Source organism: Salvelinus namaycush, chromosome 4 (genome assembly GCF_016432855.1).
Source record: "Salvelinus namaycush isolate Seneca chromosome 4, SaNama_1.0, whole genome shotgun sequence".
Taxonomy (NCBI): Eukaryota; Metazoa; Chordata; class Actinopteri; order Salmoniformes; family Salmonidae; genus Salvelinus; species Salvelinus namaycush.
In genome coordinates, this window is record NC_052310.1 from 16,300,037 (window position 1) to 16,313,828 (window position 13,792).

Genomic DNA, 13,792 nt, shown 5'->3' on the forward strand with positions numbered 1-13,792 from the left:
TTAATTCCACTGACCACTCACTGTATGCTTCCAACCTACCGGAAAGAACTGGTGAAAGTGCTTAGGCGACAGGTTTGAATTCTGTGTGTGTAGGCTACTTGTTCAAATTTGTGTGGAGGAGCGGACAAGAGGGAGGGGAGGGAGGGGAGGGAGGAGAGGCAGACATCGACACCTAGGCAGTGGCAGTTATATCCACAAGACGAGAGGGGATAGACGTTTCTCAATGGAGTGCGTATTTTGAACCATAGCCTGTACAGAGACCTCAGCGTGGTATAAATATTTTTTCAATCCGGCGTTGATCGTGGAGCTGCGGGAAGGCATAATTGCGCGCAAGGAATAAACATGGCCCCAAGTCTATATCTCAACGGGGCCTTGGCTGTGTTTTGTGTGACTCTAACCTGCAATGGATTTAATATAGACTCACGGTTTCCAGTTATCAAAGAAGGGAAAACCAAGGGCAGTTTCTTTGGATTTGCTGTTGCCCTGCACAAACAGACGGAAGGGTCCACGAAATACCTGTGAGTGTCCGCGGTGTACCTCCTATGCAACTGTTCTATCCTCTTCAGGCGCCATAAATTGTGGCGTTCCACTGATAATTCGATATGGATAGGTATACTTTGTTTAGAAACGAAATACAATGAAAACGAGCTACTTAGAAGTTTCATCTGTTCTTGCTCTTTAAAACACTTTTCTTCCTTTCATGTGCAAGTCTTTAATGTCGGAAAGGTTCCAAGTTATTTGAAACTTCAATTGTTTTTGATGTAAAGCCTGTTTAGATTAGCCCACTTTATGAAGTTCACTGGAACACCTGTCCAAAATAAACGGGTATTAGCGCCGTGTTTTATATTCTGCTGGCTGCAATCTCATAATTCAGTGCAATTTCAACATGTCAGACACCTGTCCGGACTCTGGAACCAGCGATCCTATACTTTCATTCAAGAGCTTCTTATTTGGTCAATCGTACAAAATGCTTAATTTATATAAACATACATAGCATATAATCTAAAATAACAGGTTTAAAAGAAACATAGGCTATAACATAGACTTCAGTGACCGTAGCCTACTGTAGGCTGTCCTTGCTTGCGTGTACGCAATTCATGAAATATGGTCCGCCAATATCGCTACACTTTTTTGTACGGATAAAGTGTAGCCAATACCTGTATCCAGAAAATATTTATGAAAACCCCGGAGAAGAAGCCTACATTTATAGTGTAGGCCGACATTACGATCACTCACATTATTTTCCACGTTTCCTCAACTTTCTTTAATTTCAGTTAAATTGTTCTCTCTGGTTCGTACGTGTGAGAGAAACAATGGGTTCGGTGCCTGTGGTTAAAAGCAGAACGTGCTGCTCAACGAATAAGGCTTTGTCCCATTATGATAATATGAATGGTCTTAAATTGATGATGTTGTCCCTCGTTGGCTGTCATGACAATCCATACCCGTCATTCTACACAATGGTTATTACAACGCTGTAAAATGTTAATAATAATCAACATGGCACTGATTCTTGTACCCTGATCTGAACAAGAAATTATAAACTATAAACAGCTGCAGAGCTGTTGAATAAGATCAGTACTTAAATGCGTGTTACTTATTGAGTGGGCTGTGTTTTATAGCTGCAGGCAGAGACTTCACGCTCATAGGGGGCACATATATATTTTTTTAATCGGTTGTTTCTCTGTAATTCTACTAGCCACCTATCAATTTTATGAAGTTGGCTTTAGCTAGCCCAGATAGGTTCCCAATCTCCCAACCTCATAACTAGTTACCAAGAAGCCATTTCAGGCTATCAATCAAGTTACAGTAGCTAGCTTGTCTAACTATCTTAGCTTGTAGGCCTGCTGCCAAGGTTGGCAGACTTGAAAGCAAGCGATAACTAAATGTACTGAAAACGACTCACATTCCTTTCAATCTTTTACCCAGTTTCATTAAAAAAAGAACTACCAGTCAGGAGGATACAGACAGCTCAAGAGGTATGCTTAGATATGCAGAAAAATATACATATATATATATATATATATATATATATATATATATATATATTAACCAATAATTAAGCACAGTGATTATGGCTGTTTCAGGTGTTTGAAAAATGCTAAATTCTCCAATTTACGGACAAGGTAGCAGCTACTCTTCCTGGGGTCCAGCAAAATTAAGTTTATACAATTTTAAAAACATCATTACAATACATTCACAGATTTCACAACACACTGTGTGCCCTCAGGCCCCTACTCCACCACTATCACATATCTACAGTACAAAATCCATGTGTACGTGTGTGTATAGTGAGTATGTTACCGTGTGTGTGTATGCATGTGTTTGTGCATATGTTTGTGTTGCTTCACAGTCCCCGCTGTTCTATACGGTGCATTTTTATCCGTTTTTTAAATCTAATTTTACTGCTTGCATCGGTTATTTGATGTGGAATAGAGTTCCGTGTATTCATGGCTCTATGTAGTACTGTGCGCCTTCCATAGTCTGTTCTGGACTCTGGGACTGTGAAGAGACCTCTTGTGGCATGTCTTGTGGGGTATGCATGGGTGTCCGAGCTGTGCGCCAGTAGTTCAAACAGACAGCTCGGTGCATTCAACATGTCAATACCTCTCATAAAGTAGTGATGAAGTCAATCTCTCCTCCACTTTGAGCCAGGAGAGATTGACATGCATATTATTAGTATTAGGTCTCTGTGTACATCCAAGGGCCAGTCGTGCTGTCCTGTTCTGAGCCAATTGCAATTTTGCTAAGTCCCTTTTTGTGGCACCTGACCACATGACTGATCAGTAGTCTAGGTGCGACAAAACTAGGGCATGTAGGACCTACCTTGTTGATAGTGCTGTTAAGAAGGTAGAGCAGCGCTTTATTATGGACAGACTTCTCCCCATCTTAGCTACTGTTGTATCAATATGTTTTGACCATGACAGTTTACAATCCACGGTTTCTCCAAGCAGTTTGGCGCTTCAACTTGCTCAATTTGCACATTATTTAAAATCAAATCAAATTTGATTGGTTAGCAGATGTTATTGTGGGTGTAGCGAAATGCTTGTGTTTCTAGCTCCGACAGTGCAGTAATATCTAACAAGTAATATCTAACAATTCCACAACAATACACACAAATCTAAGTAAAGCAATGGAATTAAGAATATATAAATATATGGACGAGCAATGTCAGAGCGGCATAGACTAAAGATACAGTAGAATAGCAAAGAATACGGTATATACATATGAGATCAGTAATGCCAGATATGTAAACATTATTAAATTGACTAGTGTTCCATTTATTAAAGTGGCCTGTGACTTCAAGTCTATGTATATAGGCAGCATCCTCTAATGTGCTAGTGATGGCTATTTAACAGTCTAAGGGCCTTGAGATAGAAGCTGTTTTTCAGTCTCTCGTTCCCAGCTTTGATGCACCGGTACTGACCTCGCCTTCTGGATGATAGCGGGGTGAACAGGCAGTAGCATGGGTGGTTGTTGTCCTTGATGATCTTTTTGGTCTTCCTGTGACATCGGGTGCTGTAGGTGTCCTGAAGGGCAGGTAGTTTGCCCCCGGTGATGCGTTGGGCAGACCGCACTACCCTCTGGAGAGCCCTGCGGTTGCGGGCGGTGCAGTTGCCGTACCAGGCGGTGATACAGCCCGACAGGATGTTCTCAATTGTGCATCTGTAAAAGTTTGTGAAGGTTTTAGGTACCAAGCCAAGTTTCTTCAGCCTCCTGAGGTTGAAGAGGCGCTGTTGCGCCTTCTTCACCACACTGTCTGTGTGGGTGGACCATTTCAGTTTGTCAGTGATGTGTACGCCAAGGAACTTGAAGCTTTCCACCTTCTCCTCTGCAGTCCCATCGATGTGAATGGGGGTGCTTCCTCTGCTGTTTCCTGAAGTCCACGATCCTCTCTTTTGTTTTGTTGACATTGAGTGAGAGGTTATTTTCCTAGCACCACACTCACAGAGCCCTCACCTCCTCCCTGTAGGCTGTCTGGTCATTGTTGGTAATCAAGCCTACTACTGTTGTGTCGTCTGCAAACTTAATGATTGAGTTGGAGGCGTGCTTGGTCACGCAGTCATGGGTGAACAGGGAGTACAGGAGAGGGCTGAGCATGCACCCTTGTGGGGCCCCAGTGTTGAGGATCAATGAAGTGGAGGTGTTGTTACCTACCTTCACCAAATGGGGAGAGGCCCGTCAGGAAGTCCAGGACCTGGTTGCACAGTGCAGGGTTCAGACCCAGGTCCTCGAGCTTAATGATGAGCTTGTAGGGTACTATCGTGTTGAATGCTGAGCTATAGGCAATGAACAGCATTCTTACATAGGTATTCCTCTTGTCCAGATGGGATAGGGCAGTGTGCAGTGTGATGGCGATTGCATCATCTGTGGATCTATTGGGGTGGTAAGCAAATTGAAGTGTGTCTAGAGTGACAGGTAAGGTAGAGGTGATATGATCCTTGACTAGTCTTTCAAAGCACTTCATGATGACAGAAGTGAGTGCTATGGGGCGATAGTCATTTAGTTCAGTTATCTTTGCTTTCTTAGGTACGGGAACAATGGTGGCCATATTGAAGCATGTGGGGACAGCAGACTGGGATAGGTAGAGATTGAATATGTCTGTAAACACACCAGCCAGCTGGTCTGCGCATGCTCTGAGGAAGCGGCAAGGGATGCCTTCTGGGCCGGCAGCCTTGCGAGGGTTAACACGCTTAAATGTCTTACTCACGTAGGCCACGGAGAAGGAGAGCCCACAGTTCTTGGTATCGGGCCGCGTCGGTCGGTGGCACTGTGTTATCCTCAAAGCGGGCGAAGAAGGTGTTAAGCTTGTCCGGAAGCAAGACGTCAGTGTCTGCGACATGGCTGGTTTTCCTTTTGTAGTCAATTTATTACAATGTTTAGTTAAGGTTTAGGGTTTAGTGAATGATTTGTCCCAATACAATGCTTTTAGTTTTAGAAATATTTAGGACTAACTTATTCCTTGCCACCCACTCTGAAACTAACTGCAGCTCTTTGTTAAGTGTTCCAGTCATTTCAGTTGCAATAGTAGCTGACATGTATAGTGCTGAGTCATCTGCGTACATAGACACACTGGCTTTCCTCATGTCATTAGTAAAGATTGAAAAAAGTAAGGGGCCTAGACAGCTGCCCTGGGGAATTCCTGATTTTACCTGGATTATGTTGGAGAGGCTTCCATTAAAGAACACACTCTGGGTTCTGTTAGACAGGTAACTCTTTATCCACAATATAGCAGGGGGTGTAACGCCATAACACAAATAAGTTTTTCCAGCAAACACATTTTTTCCCAAAAGTTTTCTAAGGGTTGATAACAGGCTGATTGTTCGGCTATTTGAGCCAGTAAAGGGGGCTTTACTATTCTTAGGTAGCGGAATGACTTTTGCTTCCCTCCGAGCCTGGGGGCACATACTTTCTAGTAGGCTTAAGTTGAAAATTTGGCAAATAGGAGTGGCAATATCGTCCGCTATTATCCTCAGTAATTTTCTATCTAAGTTGTCAGACTTTGGCTTGTCATTGTTGATAGACAACAACTATTTTTTTCACCTCTTCCACCCTCACTTTACGGAATTCAAAATTACAATGCTTGTCTTTCATAATTTGGTCAGATATACTTGGATGCGTAGTGTTAGCATTTGTTGTTGGCATGTCATGCCTAAGTTTGCTAATCTTGCCAATTAAAAAATAATTAAAGTAGTTGGCAATATCAGTTGGTTTTTTGATGAATGAACCATCTGATTCAATGAATGATGGAGCTGAGTTTGCCTTTTTCCCCAAAATTTCATTTACGGTGCCCCAAAGATTTTTACTATCATTCTTTATGTCATTTATCTTTGTTTTATAGTGTAGTTTCTTCTTCTTTTTATTCAGTTTATTCACATGATTTCTCAATTTGCAATACGTTTGCCAATCGGTTGTGGATCCAGACTTATATGCCATTGCTTTTGCCTCATCCCTCTCAACCATACAATTATTCAATTCCTCATCAATCCACAGGTATTGAACAGTTTTTACAGTAATTTTCTGAATGGGTGCATGCTTATTAGTAACTGGAATAAGCAATTTCATAAATGCGTCAAGTGCAGCATCTGTTTGCGCCTCATTACACACCATTACTTTGTGCCCCTTCAGATTTTTTGTGGTGCATGACGCACCTGGCTGCAGGTGAAACAGGTGTGGCCAGGTGAGCTGTGTTACAGCCTGCAGCATGTCTGTGTGGTGAGTGCACTAAAGGTACTAAAAGGCATCTATGCCGAAGAAAATGTATCCTCAAGGGTTTAACTTATTATGGCAAAAGGAAAAGTAAATATTGATTTGCAATGGAATACCATGCCATTTCTCTCACACACAAAAGTGTTCCTTTGCTTATATTCTCTTAAGTATGCTTTATATGCATTGGATTTTCTCTGTCTTGAACATGTACATTGCCTTCAGAAAGTATTCACACCCCTTTACTTTTTCCACATTTTGTTGTATTACAGCCTGACTTAAAAATGTTGACACCCATAATGTCAAAGAGTTCTAGAAATGTCTTGCCTACAAATTTTTACTAATTAATTGAAAATGAAAAGCTGAAATGTCTTGAGTCAATAAGTATTCAACCTCTTTGTTAAGGGAAGCCTAAATAAGTTCATGATTTGCTTAACAAGTCACATAATTAGTTGCATGGACTCACTCTATGTGCAATAATAGTGTTTAACATGATTTTTGAATGACTACCTCATCTCTGTACGTCACACATACACTTATCTGTAAGGTCCCTCAGTCAAGCAGTGAATTTCAAACACAGATTCAACCACACAGACCAGGGAGGTTTTCCAATGCCTCGCAAAGAAGGGCACCTATTGGTAGATGGGTACAAATAAAAAAAGGCAACATTGAATATCCCTTTGAGCATGGTGAAGTTATTAATAACACTTTGGATGGGATATCAATACACCCAGTCACTACAAAGATACAGGTGTCCTTCCTAACTCAGTTGCCGTAGGGGAAGGAAACCACTCAGGGATTTCACCATGAGGCCAATGATGACTTTAACAGTTAAATGGCTGAGATATGAGAAAAATGGAGGATGGATCAACAATATTGTAGTTACTCCACAATACTAACCTAATTGATAGAGTGAAAAGAAGGAAGCCTGTACAGAATAAAAATGTTCCAAAACATGCATCCTGTTTGCAACAAGGCACTAAAGTAATACTGCAAAAATGTGGCAAAGCAATTAGTGTTATGTGTTATGTTTGGAGAAAATACAATACAACACATTACTGAGTATCACTCTCCATATTTTCAAGCATAGTGGTGGCTGCATCATGTTATGGATATGCTTGTAATTGTAATTGGAGTTTTTCTGGAGAAAAAATAAATGTAATGGAGCTAAGGAAAGCCTGGTTCAGTCTGCTTTCCATCAGACACGGTGAGATGAATTCACCTTTCAGCAGGAAACCTAAAACACAAGTCCAAATAAACACTGGAGTTGCATACCAAGAAGACAGTGAATGTTCGTGAGTGGCCAAGTTACAATTTTGACTTAATTCTACTTGAAAATCCCTGGCAAGACCTGAAAATGGTTGTCTAGCACTGATCAACAACCAATTTAACAAAGCTTGAATAATTTTGAAAAGAATAATGGGGAAATGTTGCACAATCCAGGTGTGGAAAGCTCTTAGAGACTTACCCACAAAAACTCACAGCTGTAATTGCTGCCGAAGGTGCTTCTATAAAGTATCAATACTTTATAGAAGTATTGATGTGGGTTGTGAGTATACTTAAGTAAATTAGAATTCAATTTAATTTTCAACACATTTCCTAACATTTCTAAAAACCTGTTTTCACTTGGTCATTATTGCGTAATGTGTAGATGGGTGAGAGAATTTGTATTTATTTAATCAGTTTTAAATTCAGGCTGTAACACAACAAAATGTGGAATAAGTAAGTGTATGAATACTTTCTGAAGGCACTGTACCTTGCAGTCATTATAGAACGCAAACAGGGGTTCGACACACATTACTTTCCACATGTGCCCAGGTCATTTCACTCAACTGAGACCTTGGTTTGTGTTTTGCAATACAGTGTTCATTGGCCTTGGCCAGTAACCAATCCATGTATGTTGCTATTACCGAAGTGCTTGTATGGAGTAATTTACATTAAAAAAAGTAAGAAATAATTAGCAATTGAAATAGCATCAGCCTTCAGACTGTTCCTTTTTCATTCATTTCATGAGGATTTCTTTGCCTGTTTGAATGGGTGGTTGCTTGCTTCTGTAGGCAAGTTTAACTTGCTCTCTCCTAACAGCTACCTATTTGAGGCTCTAATAGAACTCCCTCCAAAGAGCAAACACTGTTGTCCTTATGTGTGCTCTTTGAAGAACCCTAGACTACCTCAGTTGTATTTAGGACTTCCTCTTGCCAATTAAACTGGCCATATCGTGCTGCACCATCCACGGGAAGTTTAGTTCTTTTGATCTCCGAGTTTTGTTTTGTGCTCGTCGTAATTGCTAGTAATTTCTTGCGTGCACTAAGCAGGAAAGAGAATTGTAAACCAAGCCCTGCACTTCCTGTGAGCTAACAGTGGAAGCGCAGAATTGGGAATTGATGACTCCAGCCTTCGTCCGATTAAAGCCTCCGCCTATCTGTTTCATGTGCTCTAAGTGGTGGATTGATGTGTTAAACTGAGAGTTCGTTCTTTGCCAGTCAATGCAATGGATGGCTGTGTCCTGCTGACACTAGATCGATGCACTGTCTTTGCTCTGTCCCCTGAGGGATGGTGTCATCGTCCAGAAGTTGCAACATAAGAAGGGGACCACATGGCCATGGTAACGAGGCTGGAGGCCTGTGGGACTTGGTGACAAGGCCCCCGTTTGGAGCTGTAACAGATTTATCAGTATAGAGGATCAGAAGGAGTGGAAGACCCTTCAGCCAAAATGTCATCAATGGTTTCACCTTAGTACAGCATTATTTACACTCTGAGCTTAACTCCTTACCTTCAAAAGAGCCCATCCCACTGAAGTCATGATAGATTTATAACAATGCATACATAAACTAGAAATATGTTCTGTAAGTATGTTAGATGAAATATCAGTCTTTATTCTATGCCATTCGTGCAAATAATCTGAACCAGCATGCTTTTGTAACATAGTATACTGTATTTACTGTAGGATAAGTTCATTTGGCATGCTTTTGGGACAATTCTGAAGAGACACAAGAATGTTTAAGTTAGGGGGATTTCAATGTCCTGTCTGTTCCATCTCTGTGTTGTCTTTACAGTATGGGTCTGTCTAGTGTCACCACAGTAAGGGCTGAGTGCAAAGTTGTTCATTACAGACATTTCCCCATTACTAGAGAGAGAGTGTGAATATGTGAAAAATGTGTGAGGGCTTAATAAAGCAACCAATCACGACATGTATAACATTTAAAGTGGGCATTTGTGTATGTATGTCAGGTCAAGGATTAAGGGGTTTCGAGACAATTTGTCTCATGCAATAGAAAAGAGCTGAGATGGTTTAAAGCAGTGGTCACCAAACTTTTCTGAGCTGGGATCACTTTCTTAGTCAAAATGCAGGTCAAGATCCAGTGTAGTTAAGGTTAGGGTTAGGTTTAAAATCACATTCATTTTAAAAAGATAAATTGTAGAAATAGGCGGGGTTTATGACTTTGTGGCTGTGGTAACTAGTACCGACTCAGTCTCAGCGGAGAGCATCAGAGGGTCCTCCTTTCACCGTTGGACCATCCCTCACCTCATCCCCCTTCGCTAATACTGAACAAAAAGGGGAAACCGTCTTCGAGCTGATGGCGAAACTCGAGTCACACCGCATTATTTCTGGCTCATGCAGAAATTCATGTTGTTACTCCTATGACCAGAGAAAGTGAAATATTACTCACTATTAAAAATACACACAGCCGCTAATAATAACAACCCAAGCCTATCAATACACTTTTCTACTCATTCATTGAAGCTGCAGTGCTGGTTGCAGCGCGAGTGGAGAAGCGCATTTCGTAACAGTGTTGAATAAAAAGTGTTGACGGTGCTGAATACTTAAACATAAACTCACTCATAAAACAGCAGCTCTTTGCCGTATTCGTTGGCAGTTTCTCTCTAGTCATGGTTTTAGACGTTTTGTAATCACAGTATCAACTTAATTTGCTGTGTGCTAGAAGGAAGCTGCGGAGTGCAGACACGGTGATCTGAGCAATCCGATTGGCTAGCGGTAGGCCTATACTGTAGGTGCACTTGATTTGCTCTCCAGGCACGCCGAGTAGGCGGAATTTGTATCTTCAGACACATGAAATGGTTCAAAATGGGCACACTTCGCCTACCCGGCGTGCAGGGCAGCTGAAACAAGTGCACCTACTGCTAACAGTGCGAGACAGAAAAAAGAAGGAATGCAAGGCTTTATCGCTGTTGTTTTTATATACATTTTTCGTGATCGACTAGGAATGCCTTGGAGTTGCCAGTCGATCGCGTTCGACCATGTGGTGACCACTGGTTTAAAGTGAATGCCATCATCCAGTTTGACTGATTCCAGGACAGTACTTAAACTCAGGTGAAGCAACGAGATTTGAGAGTTTTTCTGGCCATTGTGGAGAAGCTTGATGGCGATAGAGAAAACCCAGACCCCCCCCAACCCAAGACAAGATCTGGTGCCTGGATAGCGTTGCACGTTCCTCACACAGTACCTGTACCTGTCTGAAGCCAAATATGGCACTCTTCCCTGCACCCTCACCCCTCCCTTCCCATCACATTCACATCCACCACCCACTTCAAGGAGGGAGGAGATAGCAATGCTGTCAGCTGGTCTCTGATTGGCTCCTTTCAGGCCTCTGACCCTTGGTATGCCTGGAATGTTTCACCCTTCCCTGTACACTCGACTTGCCAGGTTGCAGGTTGGGACATGGATGAAATGAGTTTGGGGGGAATTCACAATTCAGCAACTCTTGGATGTGTCTTCTGTCTTGTTCAACCTTCAACAGTAGACCGACAAGCTTGTCTGTCACTTCTCAACCTAGATTAAGTTTATGAACCACTGTACTCCTAAATAGGCCAATCAATGGTCATAATTCCTCAAGTCTCCAAGGCTTTTAATCAGAGGGGAGAGGTGCAGTTTAGCCATCTCATCTCTGTCTGAGGGCCGTGGCCCCTGGCCATGAAAACTCTGCCTTTTAATTTGATGGGGCCTTCCCCTATTTCTCTCCTCTCTTCACTGAGGTGTAAAGTACTGTAGATTGCTGTCAGACCTTTTATAGACAAACTGCAGGTTCGCGAACAGATTTCCATGTTTGAAAAAGCATTGAGCTTCGGTTCAGTTCAGTTCACTTGCAGTACCTTCAGAAAGTTTTCCCTCCCCTTGACCTTATCCACATTGTTGTGTCACAGCGTGAATTTAAAATGGATTCAATTGAGATTTTTTGGTCACTGGCCTACACACAATACCCCATAATGTCAAAGTAGAATTATGTTTTTAATTGTTTTTACAAATTAATAAAAAATCAAAAGCTGAAATATCTTGAGTCAATACGTATTCAACCCCTTTGTTATGGCAAGCCTACATAAGTTCGGGAGTAACAATTTGCCTAACAAGTCACATAATAAGTCACATAACAATAGTGTTTAGCATCATTTTTTAAGGACTACCTCATCTCTGTACCCCACACATACAGGGGTATGAAAATATTCATACCCCTTGACTTATTCCACATTTTGTTGTGTTAAAGCCTGAATTCAAAATGGATTTAAATATATGTTTTTTCTCACCCATCTACACACGATACCCCATAATGACAATGTGAAGACATGTTTTTAGAAATGTTTGCAAAGGTATTGGTTGTCTAGCAATGATCAACAACTAATTTGACAGAGCTTGAAGAATTTTGAAAATAATAAATGGGCAAATGTTAAACAGTTCAGGTGTGGAAAGCTCTTAGAGACGTACCCAGAAAGACTCACAGTTGTAAACGCTGCCAATGGTGCTTCTACAAAGTATTGACTCAGGGGTGTGAATACTTATGGAAATTTGCTATTTTTGTATTTCATTTTCAGTAAATTCGCAAAGATTTCTAAAGACATGTTTTCCTTGTTTTCATGATAGGCTATTGTGTGTAGATGGGCGAGAGAGAAAAAATCTATTCAATCCATTTTTAATTCATGCAAAATGTGGAATAAGTCAAAGGGTATGAATACTTTCTGAAGGCACTGTGTGTCACCTCTCTCTCTCGCTGTGCTTAGGCTCTATGTAAAACAATATGAGGATGAATTGTTGTACATTACACACAACTGCCTGGCCTACTTTTTTCCTTCCAATTAATTCTCTGCTGCCTGAGAACTGTAAAATATGGACTAACAAAAGAATTAGGGCAGAAAAATGTCCTTCCACATGGTGGCCAAACGAAGAAGACGGGTTTGTTGGACTTGGCTGGGTTCCAACATTTCTTCTCAGCGTTCTGGTTGTAGGCTTTGTCTTCAGAAGTAGGCCTTTCAAAGCACCAACGTCATGCCACAGTGACAAGACTGGCTGATAAGTGACGTGCTGCATGTGTCCATTAGGCCCACATACATGTATGACATGATATTCTATTCAGATAATGTTTGCTGTTAAATCTTTGTGACGGAACTCATCTCAAGTTTTTTTTTTTTTATCAGAATTGCATCAAATATATTTAATGAGTCACTGTAACCTAGTCTTTATCCATGAAGTAATCTCTTGAAATAAGACCTTAATTGGAAGTCTCAGCAGCTGTGAGGTGTAAATGATGATTCTTTGATGCAGTTTAGGGGAAGTGTGATTTATTCATGTCAATAGTTGTAGTCGTCAGCGCATTAGCCTTCTATAACTTTGGCTCTCTCTGTTGTCTAACGTTGTAGTGCATTAGGACATTGACAAAATCCGTAAGTCAGTGCCAATGCCATTTCCAAGAAATCTTTAAAAAAACACAGTAATGCTGAAAATGTATGGGATGGAAGCTACTTGAACTTGTAGCATTGAATCGACAGAAGGATTTATCATTTTTCATTAGTTTAGAGTTTAGAATATGAGCAGTAATTATTAGCCTACACTCTTAGAAAAAAATTCTCTAGAACCTAAAAGGGCTGTCCCCATAAGGAGAACCCTTTGAAGAATCCTTTTTGGTTCCAGGTAGAACCAATGATTTATATGTACACTAGATGACTGATAGGGAGCGCTGTGCTGAAGCCACTGTGCCTCCATCTTGGCACTCCCTACCATTGTACAAAATATTTTGGAACCTATAGAAATGCATTTATTAATATCTACATTTGATTTTGCCACATTTATTATATTACAGACACCTTAATACTTTTAAATTATATTATGTTAGCTAAATATAAGTAAATACATTGCAAATGTATAGAGTACCAGTCAAAAGTTTGGACACACATACTCATTCAAGGGTTTTTCTTTAGTTTTACTATTTTCTACATTGTAGAATAACATCAAAACTATGAAATAACACATATGGAATCATGTAGTAACCAAAAAAGTGTTAAGCAAATCAAAATACATTTCATATTTTAGATTCTTCAAAGGAGCTACCACTTTCAATATATTTTGATTTGTTTAACTCTTTATTGGTTACTACATGATTCTATATGTGTTATTTCATAGTTTTGATGTCTTCACTATTATTCTACAATGTAGATAATATTAAAAATAAAGAAACAACCTCTCCCTGACCGAGTCTGTAATATCTACATGTTTCAAGCAGACCACCATAGTCCCCGTGGCTAAGGAAGCGAAGGTAACCTGCCTAAATGATTACCGCCCCGTAGCACTCACGTCGGTAGC

At 40.7% G+C, this 13,792-nt stretch overlaps 1 protein-coding gene across 1 annotated transcript in view; it reads left to right on the forward strand.

The window, feature by feature from the left end:
• The first annotated feature begins 342 nt into the window (after positions 1-342).
• itga3b (integrin, alpha 3b) overlaps positions 343-13,792 on the forward strand; it is a 45,891-nt gene continuing 32,441 nt past the window's right edge. Inside the window, exon 1 of the mRNA XM_038990253.1 lies at positions 343-518. Within this exon, the coding sequence (XP_038846181.1) occupies positions 343-518 (176 nt within the window). The remainder of the gene's footprint in view (positions 519-13,792) is intronic.